The 22720-nt window shown below is 39.9% G+C and overlaps 1 protein-coding gene across 1 annotated transcript in view; it reads right to left on the bottom strand.

Annotated features, from left to right (window-relative positions):
* BABAM2 (BRISC and BRCA1 A complex member 2) overlaps window positions 1–22720 on the bottom strand; it is a gene marked incomplete at its 3' end in the record, with an annotated part of 119961 nt that overhangs the window by 85043 nt on the left and 12198 nt on the right. The window contains 3 exon segments of the mRNA XM_072410309.1: window positions 2974–3048; window positions 4759–4953; window positions 17523–17617. Coding sequence (XP_072266410.1) covers window positions 2974–3048; window positions 4759–4953; window positions 17523–17617 — 365 coding nt within the window.

Below are 22720 nucleotides of genomic sequence, written 5' to 3' on the forward strand. Positions count from 1 at the left end.
ATATATATATATATATATATATATATATATATATTAGTGCAACACCTTTTTTTTTTAAAAGAAATAAAATAAAAAGGTGCAGCACCGCCCCTTTAATTCTTGAATAATGTTGAGAGGCTCTGGCTACTTCTTCTGCGCATGCCTGGTCTTGGGCATGCACAGAAAGGGCATTTTTTCCACTAGGGGGAAAGAGATGCCGATCTCACGCATGCGCAGTGAGTGCCCCTTCACAGTGGCAATGTAACCCAATATCACACCTGGGCAGTGCGAGATCAGGTGACGTAGCAAGAAGACTGGAAAAGAACAAAGAAAATGGTGATGCCGGGACAAAAAAGAATTCAGGACGACGCAGGACTAGTCTGAGGGAAGATCCAGCGCCATCGAGGGATCTGTGGGAGTAAAGGTAAGTGTAATTTTTTTATTTTCATTTTAGTTCCTCCTTAAGGAGATCAGTTTAGATGACACCAATGATCATTTTGGCTATCTGTAAGAGTGACATTCTTGCCAATGGCCAGCAATATAAGAGGAATTCTTCCCACTGACCACCATACTAATATACAGTGAGCTGTGGATTTAGAAATTATAGAAGGGGTTCCCTATAGACCTGAAAGTTATTTCAAGGTTTCCCCCATAAAAATAAAGCTTGACAAAGCCTGCTCTAGGCATTTAATTCGGTCTGCTAATAGATATAATAGCTATTGAATGACACCTCAGATCAAAATATAATTAATATCCAAGGACAAAATAATTGAAATTCATTCAGCCCAAAAAGTTTTTAAAGGTCCCCTACTTTAAGTACAGTGCTGCATAATATGTTGGCGCTATATAAATCCTGTTTAATAATAATAATAAAAGATGGCTGGGAAGATATTGTAGGCAGGTGGCAGCTCCTGTATTGTGACCCAACTCAGTAACCACCCAAAAACAGACAGGTGGTCACTAAAAAAGTACCGGGTGGTGCACCCAGTTAAAGGGGCTGGGGAAAACGCTGGATATATTACACATTACCAATCCATAGATGTGCCATATTAGCATTCTTTCATTTTAACCAGACATTCCTGCCAGAAACAACACCCTTGTCCTAGGGTGACAATGCTTAAGTACTTTATCTATGGAGAAGAAGTTTTTTTTTGTAATTTTAGGGTTCTGTAATCCAAAAAAAGAGCTGGGAGCAATGATTTTTTTTACGGGATTTTGGGAAGAACATGAATGCTTTTTTTCATGGTATACTAATGTGCTTTGAATAGTATAATAAACAAACTAAAGAAATAAAAATAGAGAAATACATCGTCAGTGTTTACATGCACTTTGAACAAGTGGGTGGAACTGTTTTCTTGCAGTCCTGAATTGACACTCTGCTAGAAGAACAAGTATAATAAAAGCATGGGTGGATAACAAAATGGTTATATGATGCAATGATGAAACCATCTTCTTTTTTCTCTTTATGTAAACCTGTAAATATAATTAGTTATAATGTCTTAGATACCAGTGATCTATTTCTCCTTTTTTGACAGTCGGGCACTTTAATAATAATTGTGCATTAGGATCAAAGCAGCCATCTAAGCAAACTTTCTGGCACGCTACATATGTCTAAACATACACAGGGTATCTGTAACCGTCCTATCCTTCTGTCACCCTCACATTTCCCTACTACCAAAACAACAGCTAAACTTTACTGTGTAAATACAGCAGATGCAGAAATTACCGTCAAAACTCATTATATTTAAAAAGAAAAAAAAAGAGATTCAATTTTTCCCACCTCGTGTAATAACAGGGTTTAAATTGCTACCTCCTAGAATTCAACACATCATATACAGAAAAAGAGAGATATGTTCCTTAGATTTGAACTTCACAGAAAGCAATGAGTTGTGTGCCATTAAAATCTCATACCTGTATTTAGTTAATAACATTTTTTAAAAATACTGAAGTACTACTATAGCAAAAAAAATGTCAATAAAAAATATCCCAAAGATCATATTTCAATATTTGGAAAAATTCTGACACGTTTCGCAGAAGATCAGCTTCTTCAGGGAAGATACCAAATATGAAATGGCAATTACAAAGTCTTAGGCAAATTTGGAACCCAGGGACTGACATGAGGATTAACTCTCTCTTGGCTAATTGAAGGGAAGACATACTTTATCTCTCACTTTGGATATCTGACCTGAATTTGGAGGTATATGTGATGTTCCCTTAATGATGCATAGCTGTATCTGCCTTTGTGAATAAACAGCTTGGCTGCTATTGTATGATGTCTGGCTCAGCAAGTTGTACTCTGCTCAATTATGGTTCCGACTTTGCCTAACTCTTGATTGGTTGGGCAAGGATGAAATACCTCCTGCATGCGAGTTCATTCATTCCTGGAACGTGAAGAGGAAGCCGAGAATGCCCGGTATTCTGGCAAACAAAACTGACACTGCACATCTCAGTTTTTTCGATGAGGCAGGTAGAAGGGATTTTTGCAGAAGGGAAATTTCCTGTCTCTTTCTGCAATAATGACCAGCCTGAACTTTTTTCTGTTTCATTTCCTAGACAAAATTAGCACTAGATCCTTTATCAGCTGTAGTGGGGAATGGTATTTTTTTCTTACCTGTCCAGACTAATCCAACCAATTTCCTCCTCCTAAGAAATGGTATTATGAAAAGATTACAAATGTGAAATCATCAACCCTCAGCTTTGTTGCATGTCCTCTCATGTATGTAAAATAAAAATGTATCAGGTTTTTATATGACAGGTTCCCCTTGGTACAGAATAGTTAATACGATTTTAAGCTCTTCTGGGTAGGGTCCTCTCCTCCTCTTGTGTCACTGTCTGTATCTGTCTGTCATTTTCTACCCCTATTTAATGTACAGCGCTGCGTAATATGTTGAGGCTAAATAAATAGTATCTAATAATAATAATAATAATAACAATATTAATAATAATAATAATAATAATAATAAATACTAATAATAAATCAAGGTAAGACTTTACCTTGAGGAGGTAGATGGGAATATTGCTGAAATCTACAGGCAGCTTCAGGAGGAAACGGGCAGAGAATTCCCCAGTCTAAGTAACAAGAAAGGAAAACAAATCAACAAGTTATTAGCCTAAATTTCGGGATTCCTCATTGGAAATGCGAAGGTGTATGAAACTACTACAGATAAAATACAGCAGATCGTAAACACAAATGCCATCACGTAGAAGTTTGGCCCTGCAGGAGCTTAAAAAAAAACAATGACGTTACACAAATTGTCTGTAACTTTACATTAACATCATATAACTGAGCCTACGCTAATTATACAATATGCATTTCCTTTCATTTTCAGGTTTCATCCCAGCATGCAGTGCGGCACATATGGCCGAGCACACAGTAACTTATTTATCAGACAAGGAAACAGTAATCTTCTAACAACCGTCAATTAGTTTTTGGGAAAAACCCAATAGAAAGTGTATCCTTGTGCGGACTGAGTGAAATAAACACTATCCATTTCCTCTTTCAGTCCTTCATAAATAATGTGTGTCTTACTTTGCATACAAGACTTCAGTTTAGTGTTAGGAAATTGTCCTTCATCATTGTAATTTACTGAAATGTAGAGACCGGTTTAAAGAGAGCGCCATCAGCTGGTGAATTAGAGTTGTGCAGGTTCAACAGATCTATATTACAGACAATCTGAAGTTTGAGAAGGTTGTCACTGCTCAGAGCTCTGGCTTTACTGCTTTCAGAGTCGCTGACCTGGACATGTGTGCTGGTCAAGGTGAAAGCATGCACATATGTTCAAGGTCAATGCAAGGCGGGCATTTAGCATTTTCAGGGACTGCATTTTTTTGCCCAGGTAGGGCAAGTCCCAAGAGACATGTAATCAACACCACTAAACATGTTTGCAGTTTACCTTTCTGTCTTTTCAGCTTCTATAGGACTCCTTGGGCTTGCTCCTACTTTCTGCTCCTTTAAAAGAGCCCTTCAAACCCATCTTCTGTGTCTTAAAACCCTCACTACTTACCCACCATTCCATATCCCCCTCCTTCTGTGTGCTACTTCCCCCACCTCCTAGATTGTAAGCTCTTCTGGGCAGGGTCCTCTCCTCCTCCTGTGTCACTGTCTGTGTCTGTCTATCATTTGCAACCCCTATTTAATGTACAGCACTGGGTAAAATGTTGGCGCTATAAAAATCCTGTTTATTAAGAATTATAACGTGACCCAACTTTTTAGTAACCACCAAAAAACAGCCTGGTGGTTACTGAAAAGTGCTGGGTGGTGCTCTCGGCCAAAAAAGGCCAGGAAGAACGTAGTGCTCTACCCAAAACTGATATTAAAGTGCTATGCAGGTGTTGGAGAGGTAAAGTCCCGAATATTTTCTCCTTTTTTTTGTTTTTACCTTGTGCACCTAACAGTAATAGGCTTTTACTCAACTTCCTGTCTTAGGATGACAATGCTCCCTGAGCAAGAGAAGCGTTGCCCACATAGAACATGCATTCCCACTGCATTCCCAAAATGTATACTGTTGTGGGTAAACTATAAAAAGAATAATTTTTTTTAATATGTACTATTTATTTACACACTTTGGCTATGTTCAGATTGGCAGTGAGGTTGTGGTGTGGTTAACTGTTGCCTTAGGGGAGACACTACAAGCAGCTTCTTCCTGCAGCCCAATAGCAAATAATTTGGGACAGGTGAGCATGGATTTTTTGTTTATTATGTTCAGTTGCATAACCCCCCCCCCACCCATACTTATACATTACAGTTACCACAGCCTTGTAGAGAGAGTGTGTTCTCACCCAGTTGTTCTTTTTCCCGGCAAAGATCTCCATATTATCTCTATATTGTGGTTCCTCTAGTAGAGTCTGATACTCGAACATGAGGCGAGAGCTCTCACTGAGCCGACTGCACTGGTATTGGTGATACTGCTGTACCAGCTCCTTCACCACCTGCAGGAGACACTCCGAGTTTGATGGGTCCCACTCAGCCAAACTCTGGAAATAGAAAATAATAAGTTGTAATTACTATGAAGGCAAGGGACATTACATAGGTAGAGAGAAAAGCTTTACAAAGGTAGGCAGAGCTAACACCTGAACATGAATGAGCCCTTCACCTCTTGTTCTGGTGACAGCTTCAAAATATTGGTAACATTTTTAAAACAAGAATAGTAAAGGGAGAATCTACCCAGAATGAATGCCTCAGTTATCCAGATAAAGTTTTATAGCCTTCCCACCATTCCTCTTCTGCTGCCTCTCTTTGTAGTTCTTTTCTTTGGCTTTCATTTCCCTTTAGAATCAAATTCAAGCTCCTGTACTTTGCCTTCAAATCCCTCCATAGTTCTTGTCCCACTTACCTACCTGATACACAAATCCCTCCACAGGTCTTGCCCCACTTACCCACCTGATACACAAATCCCTCCACAGGTCTTGTCCCACTTACCTACCTGATACACAAATCCCTCCACAGGTCTTGCCCCACTTACCTTTCTGACCTGATAGAAAACTAACCCTTAGCCGGTCTCTTCGCTCCACCAATAACCTACTTATGACCTCCCGATTCATAACTTCTTCGCAATAGACATGACACAAGACTTTTCTAGAGCTGCCACGACTCCCTGGAATGATCCTCCTCATCTTATTCGCCTTGCTCCTACTTTCTGCTCATTTAAAAGAGCCCTCAAATCCCAACGCTTCACCCTCACCAACCCGTCTCCTTCTGTCTCCTAAACCCTCACTACTCCCCACCATTCCATATCCCCCTCCTATTGTGTGATACTTCCCCACCTCTTAGATTGTAAGCTCTTTTGGGCAAGGTCTTCTCCTCCTTCTGTGTTATTTTTTGTATCTGTCTGTCATTTGCAACTCCTATTTAATGTACAGCGCTGCGTAATATGTTGGTGCTATATAAATACTGTTTATTATTATTAATAATAATAATATTAATAATACCAATAATATTAGTAATAATAAGTCTGATTTTATAAAATAAATATTAAGTATCAATTACTTTTGTGGGTGGATGAAAATATTACATTTATAGGATCTTTTATATGGTATTCCTGTATTATAAGTAAACAGATCTGATCATCTGATTTTTTTTAGGTGAAAACCAGAAACATTTCTAGGTAAAGTTACAGCTTTTTAGTTCATGGGTGGCCTTTTTTTGTAAAGCCCTGGGGTAGGGAATTTAGTGACTTATCACTAACAGTTCAGTGTACGTATTCCAGTTATCTCCGAGATCTCAGGATGGACATATGTAGATAAGAGTGAAATACTTTCCGCTTTATTTGCAGAGGTGGCAGGATATAGGTGGACAAATCCCTCTTCAAAATAAACCGCTATCACAAAAAGAAGAAGTGGTCTTCGTTCTATTAAAAGAAGAGAACCACAGCCCTGAAAACTGGCTGCAAAAAAGGGAACTTGTCAGTAATCTTCCATGGCCACCAGTGGCTGGGATTTCCAGGGTAGAGGACACCTCTAGGTTTATGTGCAGTGATCAGCTGGCTGCAATGAAGAACCAATTTATAGAAGGGAGAGTAAGGGGATAGAAGTTATTCCCTCTTCAAAGCAAAGACTGGGTCTCTTTGTGGACCAAAAGGTTCAACTAGCCTGGGTCCCCCCGTTCCCAAATCACCTACAATTTATAGGTATAAAATGCTTTATAAAAATAAAATTATACTTGGCTTACCCTAATCTTCCACTAAGCAAACAGTCCAGGAGAACAGCCCGGTGATGAAGTAGATGAGGGGAGAGAAGAATATTTCTATTTTTTTCACTTTTTATTTCACTTACAGTAGGCAATTTGGCAAGAAAGAGGGACCCAGACATTGTAAGTGAACCTTTCATTTTAGAAAGAGTTATGATTTATAAAGAACCAGCTATGCTGCAACTATTCCCCTTATTAAAGACAGAAGTTGCTATAATTGCTGGAGCAAGGTTACAATTATTACACTGCAGTGTTCTCCCCAGCCCCTTTTAGCTGGGCGCACCACCCAGCACATTTCAGTAACCACCCGCTGTTTTTATGTGGCTACTGAAGAGTTGGGTCACAATACAGGGGATGCCACCCGCCTACAATTTCTTACCACCCGGGGTTGAGCACTGCACTGTACAGGGTGACAACACTTTAATAATTTTCTCTGAAAAACAGACAATGTTGTCATTCTGATACAGTACTGGAAAAGTAATGGATCAACTGGTAGTATCAAGAATCTAGACTGAAGAGGCTGGCAGCACAAGAGGAACATGTGATATCAGTGTTCTCCCCGGTCCCTCCGAAACCACTCGGCTGCTTTTGGGTGGATACTGAAAAGTTAGGAAGACAAACTTTTATGTAAGGTAAAAATTATCTTTTTTTTCTTTTAAAATCTTTTTTTTAAGGGGTGAAGCTCCTCCCCTTCCCCATTTACTGCCGCAGTAAAGACAGAATGGGAGCCTTGTGGGATACCCACGTCACATGGAGACAGGGTCTCTTTAGGCAGTATGAATGGATGGAGACAGGGTCTTTTTAAGCAGCATGAATGCAAGGAGACTGGGTTTCTTTAGACAGTATGAATGGATGAAGACAGCGGCCCTGATTTATGAAAGCTCTCTAAGGCTGGAGAGAACACACTTTCATTAGTGAAGCTGGCTTATCCAGCTAACCTGGAATGGATCTGGTCCAGTATTAAAAACATTTGCTAGCAAATAGCAAATGATTTTTAAAAATCCATTCCATGTTTTACTTCTTTTGCTTTACTTCTGAAAGTGCATTCTCTCAAGCCTTGGAGAGCTTTCATAAATCAGGCCCAGGGTCTCTTCATGCAGTATGAGTGGATGAAAACAGGAGCCCTTTAGGCAGTATGAATAGATGGAGACAGGGTCTGTCTAAGCAGTATGAATGGATAGAGACAGGGTCTCTTTAAGCAGCATGAATGGATAGAGACAGGGTCTCTTTAAGCAGTACGAATAGATGGAGACAGGGTCTCTTTAAGCAGTATAAATGGATGGAGACAGGTCTCTTTAGGCAGTATGAGTGGATAGAGACAGGGTCTCTTTAAGCAGTAAGAATAGATGGAGACAGGGTCTCTTTAAGCAGTATGAATTGATAGAGACAGGGTCTCTTTAAGCAGCATGAATGGATAGAGACAGGGTCTCTTTAAGCAGTATAAATGGATGAAGACAGGGTCACTTTAAGCAGTATGAATGGATGGAGACAGGTCTCTTTAGGCAGTATGAGTGGATAGAGACAGGGTCTCTTTAAGCAGTACGAATAGATGGAGACAGGGTCTCTTTAAGCAGCATGAATGGATGGAGACAGGGTCTCTTTAAGCAGTACAGGGTCTCTTTAAGCATTGCATTAAGTCACTGCTGTTAAACTTTGTTCCAGTGACAACAGTGAGAAGAGAAGAACAATCTCCTTTGTTAAAGAAGCAGTGAGTGGGACTGAGATCCATTACGTTGATCTCATGTGATCCTGGCTCTGTGGGAGGATATGCTATGTATTGTAAGAAGGCAATGTCACTTCCCATTTGGAGAGATAATAGTCCCTGTTTCCTGCAGCCTGTGACATACTCACGTCACTCTGACACACATTTATCTCTATTTGTAGTGCTGATTGCATTCCCTGTAAGTGTGATGACAATTACACAACGGGTGAATCATGGAGTGTGGAGGACAAGGCTCTGATGTCAGCAGCTCATGACTCACAGATACCGAGGAACCATTGCTATTCACACTGACATCATGCCGCTTCAATGTGGATTTGGATATATGACGTGCGATAGGCTAAGCTAGCCCATGTGAGTGGCCGGAGGCAAAACCTTAATGTAAAAAAATCTAATATATTGCAGCTCACCTGTTCTTGGGTGTAGCAGCTGCATTTGCTCTTTTTTCACGTTTTCTTTTTTTTCTACCTGGTGAGCCTACCAGTAATGAAGCTGGGTGATCCAGAAAACCTGGAATGGATCTGGTTCAGGATTTGCAAACAAATAGCAAATGACTTTTAAGAAATCCATTCCAGGTTTGCTGGATCACCCAGCTTCACTCATTAAAGTGTATCCTCTCGAGCTATGAAGAGCTTTAATTAATCAGGGCTACTGTGGGAAGTCCTTTGATGTTTAAAAGCAATCCAACTGATGCCATAAAAGACTAAAGACATGTGCAGGCTCAGTGGAGTATAGAAATCTAATTCTTATTTATTTGAAATTCTAACTAATTTATTTGGAAGCTACCTTATATAGTACCAGATAGCTTTACCTGACCCCCTGGGTATATTACTCAGCGCCCTCCACACAACTTCTAATTTCAGTGATAAAGCATCCTTTTCTTCCATCGTCATTTCTGTGATTAGAACATGAACCACTATAAGTGAATCCCTATGAATTATGAGTTTCTAAAAGTCCCCTGAGTAAGCCCATGAACGAAACGCGTCGGGCACAGAGACAACCGTATAATGTGCGATCACCGTAAGAGATTGTGATTGTGATGAAGAACCATTACTCTGGCCAAGGGGTATTATTGTGTACTTTATTGCCATACTCTGTGTACTTTGTATGTTGTATATTGGATGCTCTTTAACCTCCTAACGGTTAAAAAAAAATGGCTAGGATGGTTAACCCCGAGTTTTTTCCCATCCTTCCTTACCTGGTCCTGCTGTGCTCATCCAGCGTCGTGTTCGTGTTCCAGCGTAGTCCTCCGTCGATCGTCGTCCGTCGATCTCCCTCTCCAGCGTCGGGTGCCTTCGTCGGGTGCCAGCGGGACCGGTAAGAAGCCGGCCGGCATCTTGTGTTCTGCCGGCCGGCCGGCATCTCACCTGGTCCCGCTGATCGTCCACGTCCTTCTTCTTCCAGCGCCGGATGATCTCTGAAACGAGAAGCCATCCGGCGGAGAAAAAAAAACCGGACGGCTTCTCCCTGCGTGCGTGATGCCATCGGCGCGTGTGCGGGAAATTCAAATTGAAACTCATTCAAACATTTTGTATTGGATTCAATACAAACTCCTGTATCCAATCCAATACAAAATAATATAAAATAATACAAAGTACATAACTGGTAAATTCAAACGCTCATTTTGTATTGGATTGAATACAAACTCCAGTATCCAATCCAATACAAAAAAATAAAAAAAAATAAAAGTAAATACATTTTTTATATTCATATTATCTACTAGAACCCCTGTTCGGACATATTTCTGTAAGTTACAGGTCTGCAATTTAAAAAAAAAAATTTCATGAAAAACAGTGGATCACTTTTGGTACAGAAATCTAGACCTCAGTGTAACGCTCAGGTGGTTTAACTTAAATATTGACCTAATTTTATGCCTTAAAAGTACCTCTTTGCCTATTTGTTCATGAATCCGAATTACCCAGAAAGGTTCATTTGGAATACAATCAGCAGCTGGGGGCAGATTTTTACAATATGGACTGCAGGCCACAAAGGAGAGAAGACCTGTTGGGCAACTGGAAAAAACGAGCTGACGTAAAAATTCCACTAAGACACTGGCAAAACCACTGGGGTAGGATGGCGGCAGGAGGAAGCTTGACTGGCCTTAAAGCGGAACTCAACCCACAATCATCGCCTGCCCCCAATCCCTCGCCATCTTCCTTTCCAGTAGACGATCTTTGTCTATCGTGGCCGGACCAGGATGATGTTACTCCTGCACAGGAACATGGGAGTTTATTAATTTCTGGCATGTGCATCCTGATAACCAAAACTGACGCTGCACATGTGCAGCTCAGCTTGTTGTCAGAAACCCGGAGTTATCAGGCAGATAGGAGAGATTATTGCAGAAGGGACATTGCCAGTAACCTTTCTGCAATTACGACAGGCCTGATCTTGTTCATATTCCTAAAACTGCTAGAATTCTTGGAACTTTGGTTCTGCTTTAAATGTTATGGTTGACAGCAGTATAACCTAAAAATAAAAGACTTGATTTTCTATCAGTTTCTGTCTCAGTGAAAGCAGGGTCACCTGGTCTAATATTATTACTAAAGTATTAGTATTTATATAGCGTTGACAAATTACTCAGCGCTGTACAAAGTCCACAGTCATGTGACTTGCTGTCGCTCAAAGGAGCTCACAATCTAATGTCCCTACCATAGTTATATGTCATTAATACAGTCTTGTATTAATGACATATATAATTGTCCTTTATTAATAAAGGACAATTTTGGGGGTAAGCCAATTAACCTAACTGCATGTTTTTGACATGTGGGAGGAAACCGGACTAATAATGAGGTTAATTCTTCCCAGCCAGCAGAGGTTCCAATTATTCCTTTCTAAAAAAGCTAAGTCTACAATATTTACCAAACCCTCCAATGGTTTTCTAGCGAAATTAAAGGGAATTTCACTTCCCTTCTCAGTTAACAGCAAAAAAAACATTGTCAGTTCTTGGGTATTAACACGTGTCCTGCTTCCTGCTCAGTGACCCCTCCACCCCAGAATTAGTGCTGGATCCACATATAACAGAAGACCCGGTCTTGTAAATCTCTAGGAAGTTAGTAACATATCAGTGGGAACGTGGGGACTATTTGTAATAGGAATTTCCTTATTCTTTCTTTTTGCCTTCTGGTACACCCTATTGTTAATACAGCCAGGGGGATCCGGGATAAAGAAGGTAAACAATTTATTTATACAAAACTGAAAAGGAAAATGTGTAAAGACAAAGGCAATAAAAGGTTTACCCAAAGCACATGTGACTGCAAATAGAAGAGCCAAGAAATGAAGTCATGATAACATTATCTTTGCAGGAAAATTAGAATACTGTGTAACCCAAAATATATTTTCTGTTCTGGAATTACGTCTCCCTGTATATTTAGTGTTTAGTGTTCAACCCGGAAATTTTCATAAGGCAGGTGGCAGCCCCAATATTGTGACCCAACTCTTCAGTAACCACTGAAAAACAGCCGATGGTTACTGAAAAGTGCTGAGTGGTGCGCCCAGCTGAAAGGGGCTGGGGAGAACATTGGTGTTCATGGCCATAGCTGGACTTCAAGTGAAATTATTTTTTGTGAATCTATTGCAAAGTTTTTTATCTAGAAATCCTGCTAGTGAACACACTTTGGGGTGACAACTTTAGGTCAATGCCTCGCAGTTAGCAGCAAAGGGGTTGTCAGTCTTTCATGGGCACTACTTGTGTCGGCTGTTGTGCTTCATTTTAGGTCTAATAGCAACTAAATGTGTGCACAAGGCCGACGGACAATGCTACTGCTAACTGTGAGGCCTGGGCTTAGTGTCGTCAGCTTAAAACTGTAAATGCTGTCCATGTCCTTTGTACATTTTTTATAGTGCTGCCTGTAAATAATTAAAATTTAAAAGGAAAAATCACAAACGATATATATATATATATATATATATATATATATATATATATATGTATTTATATCTTCTGAATTCCCAGATAACTTAGTCCTATTACTTGATGAACCCATCAATGGATCTATTATTAGTTCACGCCATGCAGTCCCGAAAAAGGGGCAGTTATATTTATAGGAAGTCACTGTCTCATCTGCTGAATGGTCAGAGAAGCTGTCAATCAACCAGAAGGTACTTCACTATAGCAAGCAAACTTATTTCATCAATCTTCTCTCTTTTGCAGAGCTGAAGTTACTGATATTTCTTTAGCATTGGACAGTTTCTGGTAGTTTGGACGCTCTGTAGGATGTGGTGCTACCTGCCGTCATTGACATCAGTACTGTCTCCTGAGTGCAGAGGATGACTGAGCATCTGATACACTGGGAAATGTCGGATCCCAAAGAAACTTCAGCAAGCCAAGGCTCTGCAACAAAATTGGAAGGAGGAATATGTAGGTAGATTCTTTCCTCGAAGGTCAGCATGTCAGAAAACAGATGATGCAAACTGGAAAGCAATGTGTGAAAAAATTTACACCATAAATCTATAACTTGTAAAACTACTTTCAGCAGCAATAACTTGAAGTAATCAAATTTAATTATGGAGGCAGCACAGTTGGCTCAGTGGTTAGCACTCTGGCCTTTGCAGCTCTGGGTCTCAGGTTGGAATCTCGGCCAGGATTTTGTATGTTCTCCGTTAGTGTTGTTTTTCTCCGGGTACTCCGGTTTCCTCCCACATTTACAAAACATGAAGATAGGTTCATTAGCTTCGCCCAAAATGACCTTATACTGTAATAATAAAGTATACCTATGGTAAGGACATTAGATTGTGAGCCCTTTAATTAGTGACATGACTATGGACTTTTTACAGGTCTGTGTAATATGTTGTCGCCATATAAATACAAGGTAATAATAAAGATGTTCTGATACATACAACCTTAGAATTAAAAGAGGGTATACTTTTTCCCTCATGACTGTAGATAGTGGAGTTGGTGGCATCAAACACAGACAAGAGTGCTGACCACCTAACCTACATGCTTTATCTACTTTATAGTGACACGTTTATCCAATCAGGGCAAAAGCGACATTTTCCCCCAGGTATTCAACCTGCCAAAGCCATGATTCTCCCCAGCTGTAGCATCCCTGTATATCTGGTCTGTTGCTGTCACAACCCAAACAAGAATGGCCTCATAGACCCATCCACATGACAGTGTTTAGGATTACTGACTGGCAGGTCAGATCCAAATATTTTTTAACAGGACACAAAGCCACACACCAATGATGTCATCTAAAATTGAACTTTTTTTATTGCTACCAACATGGGCAGACACACACAGTCCCCAATGAGGCTTCAATGACCAAGACAATTTAGGGTGAAACGCGTCAGCACGAATGGATATCTAATTTGGAGCAATAAACTTTATTTAGGATAAACTCAGTGTGTGGCTCAATTGCCATTTATATCTTCTAGTAATATAATCTTCTAGTAACTAAAATCTACACTTTCCTGCACACATGTCTAGCACTTCATATTGGGCTACTAGAGCAGGGACATCAGAGTTTTCATAGCCATGTATCATCACATGATGGAGACCGTGTGCTTTCTAACACCTGTAATTTCTGCTCCAATAGTGGTGCTTGGTAAGAATAGCTGCTATATGCAGACTCCATCACCTTGTCCCATACAATGACTGAGCAAATGACAGAGCATCTTCAAAATATACTTCATAAACTGCTAATTTTCTACAGTTTAAAATCGGAATTAAATAAGCCAGAGCCTCCCGTACGTCTGTATGGTCTGTATAGTATTTTACACTAGGACTATTTAAAAAAGCAAAAAGTGCAGCATTGATATGCAAGAGCAGAAACACAAAGCAGTGAGCAGCAGAAACCATAAACAAATGATGCTACACTGACAAAAGGCTCAAATCAGCAGTGAGAGGCTATGAAATTCTGGAATGTTCATTGTAAAGCTTACCGGAAGGCCAGATGGCTCAGGCAAAAATTCAGCATCCTCCCCAAAGATAAAATCAGGAGGCAGTTCTGGGTACTGGGCATTAAACATGATGTCCCCTGAAAACAAAAAAAAACATCCATTATTGTATCTTCCTTCTTAGTTATGAAATCAAAAGATGGACAATATCCCTTCTATTGTGTGATACCTCCTAGAATGTAAGCTTTTCGGGGTAGGGTCCTCTCCTTCTCTTGTGCCACTGTCTGTCATTTGCAACCCCTATTTATTATACAGCACTGCATAACATGTTGGTGCTATATAAATCCTGTTTATTAATAATATTAATAATTTTAAAAATAATATTAATGGACAGAGGGTTTCTTTGGCATTGTGTATTAAACAACAAACATTAGTTAAAAATGTATTCATTTCCCAAGTGTTACAAAACAGTTAAAGTGCACCTCAACTCAGAAATTTCACTTTACATAAAAGGGTAGAAAACCAAAGTCACCCAATCTCGCACCGGGGTCGGGTGACGTAGAAAAGGCGAAAAATCCGGCGCCTGGCGCTCTGGCTCAGGAACGGATGGCTGGACGACACAGGACCTGATGGAAGACACTTCCCGAACGATCGATTGCTCTGCGGGATTTAAGGTAAGTGTTTTTTTTTTTGTTTCAGGCAAGTTTGAGTTTAGTTCCTCCTTAAAGAAGGTCCCTTGCTCCTCTTGGCAGGCATGTATGGGATATAAAAAACTGAATAAATATTATCTATTCAGTTCAACATATACCTCTGCATGTAACAAAATTCCTGCTAAAGTATTATGCTTGATGCAGTTAGCAACCTTTTCATAAATCTCTTAATTCTGACGCATTTCAGATTTTCCTGTACACTGTGGGAAATAAATTCAAAGTACATTTATAGGGGAGCAGAAATATATTTTGTATATTGGGCAGCATGGTGGCTCGCTAGTTAGCACTCCAGCCTTTGCAGCACTGGGTCCCAGGTTTGAATCTCAGGTAGGACAGTATCTGCATGGAGTTTGCATGTTCTCCCTGTGTTTGTGTGGGTTTCCTCCGGGTACACCAGTTTCGTTCGACATTCCAAAAACATGCAACTGGGTTAATTGGCTTCTCTCCAAAATTGACCTTAGACTGTAATACCAACATATGACTATGGTAGGGACATTAGAATGTGAGCTCCTATGAGGGATAGCTAGTGACATGACAATGGACTTTGAACTGGGCTGCGTAATATGTCAGTGCTATATAAATAGTGTGTAATAATATTAATAATAATATAATCCAGGTTGAAAGCTAATGTAAAAGTAGCACTGGGGGGGTGATGTAACCACCTTTAGATGTAATAGGAGGGGAAAGAGGTATAATCCTGAAGATGTGTAGGGCACAGCATGCTGGCTGGGATTTCATTCTACATTATTATTAATATATTGTTATTTTAAAGAGCTGTATAAGGTGAGAATGTATTGGGTTCCATAGGTAAGCAGCAATGGAAACGTCTGCACACATTTTTACATGGCCATGTTGAATACATGTCTTCTAAATGGCAACACAAAGCCAATATTGGGTGGGAAAATAACATAATGCAATAAAGTATTCTGTGTTTCTGATTTTTTGATTGTTTCCTTTAAAAAAATATAGTTATTACGGCACCTTTGATTAACTGAAGAACTTGGTAGCATCTTTAATATCTTCAAGAATAACAGATTCTGCATCTTTAAAGTGAAACTGTTTGATGAAACCTAGTATTCTACTGGAATGTTTTGTAAATACCTATTGATCTTTGCAAAAGAACCATTTAATAAGATAGTTTCCAGCCACAGAAATCAGCTGCCTGCACAGATTTAGATTGACAACGTATTGCCTAGTCTATGATAGCAATTTAATTATGCAGGCAGCACAGTTGGCTCAGTGGTTAGGACTCTGGCCTTTGCAGCTCTGGGTCTCAGGTTGGAATCTCGGCCAGGATTTTGTATGTTCTCCGTTAGTGTTGTTTTTCTCCGGGTACTCCGGTTTCCTCCCACATTTACAAAACATGAAGTTAGGTTCATTAGCTTCGCCCTAAATGACCTTACACTGTAATAATAAAGTATACCTATGGTAAGGACATTAGATTGTGAGCCCTTTAATTAGTGACATGACTATGGACTTTCTACAGTTCTGTGTAATATGTTGTCGCCATATAAATACAAGGTAATAATAAAGATGTTCTGATACATACAACCTTAGAATTAAAAGAGGGTATACTTTTTCCCTCATGACTGTAGATAGTGGAGTTGGTGGCATCAAACACAGACAAGAGTGCTGACCACCTAACCTACATGCTTTATCTACTTTATAGTGACACGTTTATCCAATCAGGGCAAAAGCGACATTTTCCCCCAGGTATTCAACCTGCCAAAGCCATGATTCTCCCCAGCTGTAGCATCCCTGTATATCTGGTCTGTTGCTGTCACAACCCAAACAAGAATGGCCTCATAGACCCATCCACATGACAGTGTTTAGGATTACTGACTGGCAGGTCAGATCCAAATATTTTTTAACAGGACACAAAGCCACACACCAATGATGTCATCTAAAATTGAACTTTTTTTATTGCTACCAACATGGGCAGACACACACAGTCCCCAATGAGGCTTCAATGACCAAGACAATTTAGGGTGAAACGCGTCAGCACGAATGGATATCTAATTTGGAGCAATAAACTTTATTTAGGATAAACTCAGTGTGTGGCTCAATTGCCATTTATATCTTCTAGTAATATAATCTTCTAGTAACTAAAATCTACACTTTCCTGCACACATGTCTAGCACTTCATATTGGGCTACTAGAGCAGGGACATCAGAGTTTTCATAGCCATGTATCATCACATGATGGAGACCGTGTGCTTTCTAACACCTGTAATTTCTGCTCCAATAGTGGTGCTTGGTAAGAATAGCTGCTATATGCAGACTCCATCACCTTGTCCCATACAATGACTGAGCAAATGACAGAGCATCTTCAAAATATACTTCATAAACTGCTAATTTTCTACAGTTTAAAATCGGAATTAAATAAGCCAGAGCCTCCCGTACGTCTGTATGGTCTGTATAGTATTTTACACTAGGACTATTTAAAAAAGCAAAAAGTGCAGCATTGATATGCAAGAGCAGAAACACAAAGCAGTGAGCAGCAGAAACCATAAACAAATGATGCTACACTGACAAAAGGCTCAAATCAGCAGTGAGAGGCTATGAAATTCTGGAATGTTCATTGTAAAGCTTACCGGAAGGCCAGATGGCTCAGGCAAAAATTCAGCATCCTCCCCAAAGATAAAATCAGGAGGCAGTTCTGGGTACTGGGCATTAAACATGATGTCCCCTGAAAACAAAAAAAACATCCATTATTGTATCTTCCTTCTTAGTTATGAAATCAAAAGATGGACAATATCCCTTCTATTGTGTGATACCTCCTAGAATGTAAGCTTTTCGGGGTAGGGTCCTCTCCTTCTCTTGTGCCACTGTCTGTCATTTGCAACCCCTATTTATTATACAGCACTGCATAACATGTTGGTGCTATATAAATCCTGTTTATTAATAATATTAATAATTTTAAAAATAATATTAATGGACAGAGGGTTTCTTTGGCATTGTGTATTAAACAACAAACATTAGTTAAAAATGTATTCATTTCCCAAGTGTTACAAAACAGTTAAAGTGCACCTCAACTCAGAAATTTCACTTTACATAAAAGGGTAGAAAACCAAAGTCACCCAATCTCGCACCGGGGTCGGGTGACGTAGAAAAGGCGAAAAATCCGGCGCCTGGCGCTCTGGCTCAGGAACGGATGGCTGGACGACACAGGACCTGATGGAAGACACTTCCCGAACGATCGATTGCTCTGCGGGATTTAAGGTAAGTGTTTTTTTTTTTGTTTCAGGCAAGTTTGAGTTTAGTTCCTCCTTAAAGAAGGTCCCTTGCTCCTCTTGGCAGGCATGTATGGGATATAAAAAACTGAATAAATATTATCTATTCAGTTCAACATATACCTCTGCATGTAACAAAATTCCTGCTAAAGTATTATGCTTGATGCAGTTAGCAACCTTTTCATAAATCTCTTAATTCTGACGCATTTCAGATTTTCCTGTACACTGTGGGAAATAAATTCAAAGTACATTTATAGGGGAGCAGAAATATATTTTGTATATTGGGCAGCATGGTGGCTCGCTAGTTAGCACTCCAGCCTTTGCAGCACTGGGTCCCAGGTTTGAATCTCAGGTAGGACAGTATCTGCATGGAGTTTGCATGTTCTCCCTGTGTTTGTGTGGGTTTCCTCCGGGTACACCAGTTTCGTTCGACATTCCAAAAACATGCAACTGGGTTAATTGGCTTCTCTCCAAAATTGACCTTAGACTGTAATACCAACATATGACTATGGTAGGGACATTAGAATGTGAGCTCCTATGAGGGATAGCTAGTGACATGACAATGGACTTTGAACTGGGCTGCGTAATATGTCAGTGCTATATAAATAGTGTGTAATAATATTAATAATAATATAATCCAGGTTGAAAGCTAATGTAAAAGTAGCACTGGGGGGGTGATGTAACCACCTTTAGATGTAATAGGAGGGGAAAGAGGTATAATCCTGAAGATGTGTAGGGCACAGCATGCTGGCTGGGATTTCATTCTACATTATTATTAATATATTGTTATTTTAAAGAGCTGTATAAGGTGAGAATGTATTGGGTTCCATAGGTAAGCAGCAATGGAAACGTCTGCACACATTTTTACATGGCCATGTTGAATACATGTCTTCTAAATGGCAACACAAAGCCAATATTGGGTGGGAAAATAACATAATGCAATAAAGTATTCTGTGTTTCTGATTTTTTGATTGTTTCCTTTAAAAAAATATAGTTATTACGGCACCTTTGATTAACTGAAGAACTTGGTAGCATCTTTAATATCTTCAAGAATAACAGATTCTGCATCTTTAAAGTGAAACTGTTTGATGAAACCTAGTATTCTACTGGAATGTTTTGTAAATACCTATTGATCTTTGCAAAAGAACCATTTAATAAGATAGTTTCCAGCCACAGAAATCAGCTGCCTGCACAGATTTAGATTGACAACGTATTGCCTAGTCTATGATAGCACTGAGAAAGGATGAAATACCCTGCTCAGAAAGATAAAAAGATGAACTGAAATATTGCAGAAACAATGGGCCTGATTTATGAAAGCTCTCCAAGGCTGGGGAGAATACAGTTTCATCAGTGAAGCTGGATGATCCAGCAAATCTAGAATGGATCTGGTCCAGGATTGAAAACATTTGTTAACAAATAGCAAATGACTTTGAAGAAATCCATTCTTTGTTTGCTGGATCACCCAGTTTCACTGATGAAAGTGTATCCTCCCGCGCCTTGGAGAGCTTTCATATATCAAGCCCAAAGTCTGAGCATTACAAACTCTGGCAGAGCAAAGCATCCGGAGGCTACATAGAATCTCCAGCTCCTGACGTGTAAGAAGAAATTCTGGTGAGAAAACTAACAGAATTCCTGAGAAATGGCATAAACCACACACACTGAAAGACAGTTTAAAGATCTATCAGCACACAGCTGTTCTCGAAAATGATTTCCTGAAAACCAAGAATCGTTTTGTCAGGGTGATAGAAGAACAAGAAATAAAACCGCCTAATGCTTTATTTTTGGCACCAGTTTACCATTGTAGATTGCCCTGTTCAGTAGTTTTGTGCCAGGGACCGAACTTGGGTTATTGGCAAACCTCAGCTTCTTAAAACTTGAGAGACTTTTTGAGAGTCATTGGGCCTGGTTTATTAAAGGCTAGAGAGGATACATTTTAATCAGTGAAGCTGGGTGATCCAACAAACCTGGAATGGATTTCCTAAAAGCAAATGTTTTCAGTCCTGGACTAGATCCGTTCCGGGTTTGCTGGATCACCCAGTATCTCAGCCTTAGGGCTGATATCGGACGAGAATCTGATGTGTGTACAGCGCTCGTCCTACGTGGTTCATGGATCCGTCCTGACAGATTTACAAATGATAAATGATAGTAATGGAAGTAAAGGGAAGAGAGTGCAGCAGGGTGCCGCTCTATCGTTCTCCTCCTCCCTCTATATAGAGCAGAATAATGCTGTATGTACAGAGCTCGTTCATGCATCGTTCAGTCTTTTGTCATTGGAAAGGATCATGAAAGATTATTGAATGACAATAACGACAATTATTGAACGTGTGTACTCAGCATAAGGAGGTAAAGATTCCCCTCCTTCCAATGAGATTTGGGGTGTGCAGAACAACCTAAATTTCACAACACAGCCACAGCTCAATACGTTAGTGAATCCCCTCAAGACTTTGGTTACTTTGCATTTCAACCTCACCTAAGCACATGGGAAGAAATGGGGGCAGTAGGTGTATTTTCTTTCTTGTTCCAGCATTTTGAAATGGAGGAATGGAGGCCATAACTAAAATGCAATTCTACTGTAAGGCCCCCTTTAGGTTTCTATTGCTGGATATTAGGGATAAGCATGGCAGCATGGTGGCTCAGGGGTTAGCACTCTGGTCTTTGGAGCCCTGAGTCCCAGGTTGGAATCTCAGCCAGGACACTATTTCTATGGATTTTTCAGGTTCCCCCCTGAGTTTGTGTGGGTTTCCTCTGGGTACTCCGGTTTCCTCCCACATTCCAAAAACATGCAGTAAATGGCTTCCCCCACCCCAAATTGACCTTGGACTGTATTAGTGACATATTACTATGATAGGGATATTGAGGGCCAGCTAGTGACTTGAAAATGGACTTAGTACAGCACTGCGCAATATGTCAGCGCTATTTAAATACTGGATGATAATAATAATGGGCAGAAGTTTTGTATCATTAATAAAATCCTTTCTAGGTCAGCCTAACTCCCTGCAGAGTGTTCTGGAAATAGATCAATATCTTTCCCCTCTGTGATGTGAAGTCGATGATAAGTCTGCTTAGTAGCAAATTGAATTGCTTGTCTGTGAACTAACTTTGAAATCCATTTTGATCCCAAAGCTACTTGAAATTCAGCTCCGCCGTGCAAGAAAGGAGTTAAACTGCACAAAAATCCCGCTGTGCTATTTGCAGTCTCTGGCAGAGAGACGCTTCAGGCAATCAGCGATCTGCAGATGATTTCCGGTGGGTGATCGGATCAATATATGCTTACCAAGGAAGTCAGCCATCGCTGGCCCCCCTTCACCGCAGCAAACGTGTGGCTATCATGATTTCAGCTGATGTTAAAAATAAAAGGGTGTTAAAGCAGCCGGTGGAAAGCGTTAACGCAGCTGAAAACCACGCAGGAACTTGCTGCTATTGCACACTGAGACCGCTAACTAATGTCCAAATATAACAGCGTTCCCATATCCATTCCACTGAGCTCTGAGAATTGCAGCTGCTCCAGGAGCAGCTCAGGAACATTGATGATGCAAAGCCCCCAACATAACTAACAAGCTGCATGGGGCTTGGTGCCCCCTAGCTATGTTCTTGATGAAGTGGACCATGCTCTGCGAAATGTGTAGAATGTATAATTAACATCAATATAATAAAGACCCAAAACGTTATACAGTGGATAATGTTTTTTATGTATTTTTATTATCTTAGTCTTTTATGTTTTTATATAACTTTATAATATTATGCACTTATTACAGAGAAATTATTATTTATCACTATATATTTTCTAATGTGCTATAATTGTTTTGTCTGCTTGCAGGCCTTCTGAGGCACCGGGCAGTTGTCACTTCCTTGTTCCAATTTCACATAAGAACAGAACAATTCTCACAGGGTAAGATGTGATGAATAAATCATTGGAAGTGTTTATACCAAGGAAAGTAACATGATGGAATTAGGATAGCCTACATATAAACACTCGGGACATCTCACTTCTATCACAGGCCTGCACACTACACAGCAAAGCGAATGGTTGCAATGCCCTTCTTACCTTTACTAATCAGTATGAACATTTCTATTTTAGGAACCAGTTAGAAGAAAGAAATGAACAAGAAAGTTCAGAAAGTGGGACTGTAACAGGGCAATCATAGATAAAATGTTAATATCAAATGTTGAATAAATCTAATAAATAAAACCATACCAAACAATCCAATTAAAAAAAAGGCAAAGCATATATATATATGTACAAAGCTCTATCTACTGTATGAATATCACTTAAGGAAACTGATTTTACTAAAGGGAAAACTTCATGAAAATTAATATCATTCAACGCGTTTCACAGAGCACAAGCTGCTTCTTCAGGAATGAGCATAAAACATAGAAGGGTTCTTACTTCCCTAAAAATAAGGGAGTGTAAGTATCAGCACTTACCGTGTTTCCCCGATGATAAGGCAGGGCCATCAAATAAGACAGCCCCCCCTTTTTAGGTAAAAATGAAAAATAAGCCCCCCCCCGCAAATAAGCCACCCACCGATTACTTACCAGAATCGCGTGGTGCGGTGGGT

Source organism: Pyxicephalus adspersus, chromosome 4, assembly GCF_032062135.1.
Source record: "Pyxicephalus adspersus chromosome 4, UCB_Pads_2.0, whole genome shotgun sequence".
Lineage (NCBI taxonomy): Eukaryota > Metazoa > Chordata > Amphibia > Anura > Pyxicephalidae > Pyxicephalus > Pyxicephalus adspersus.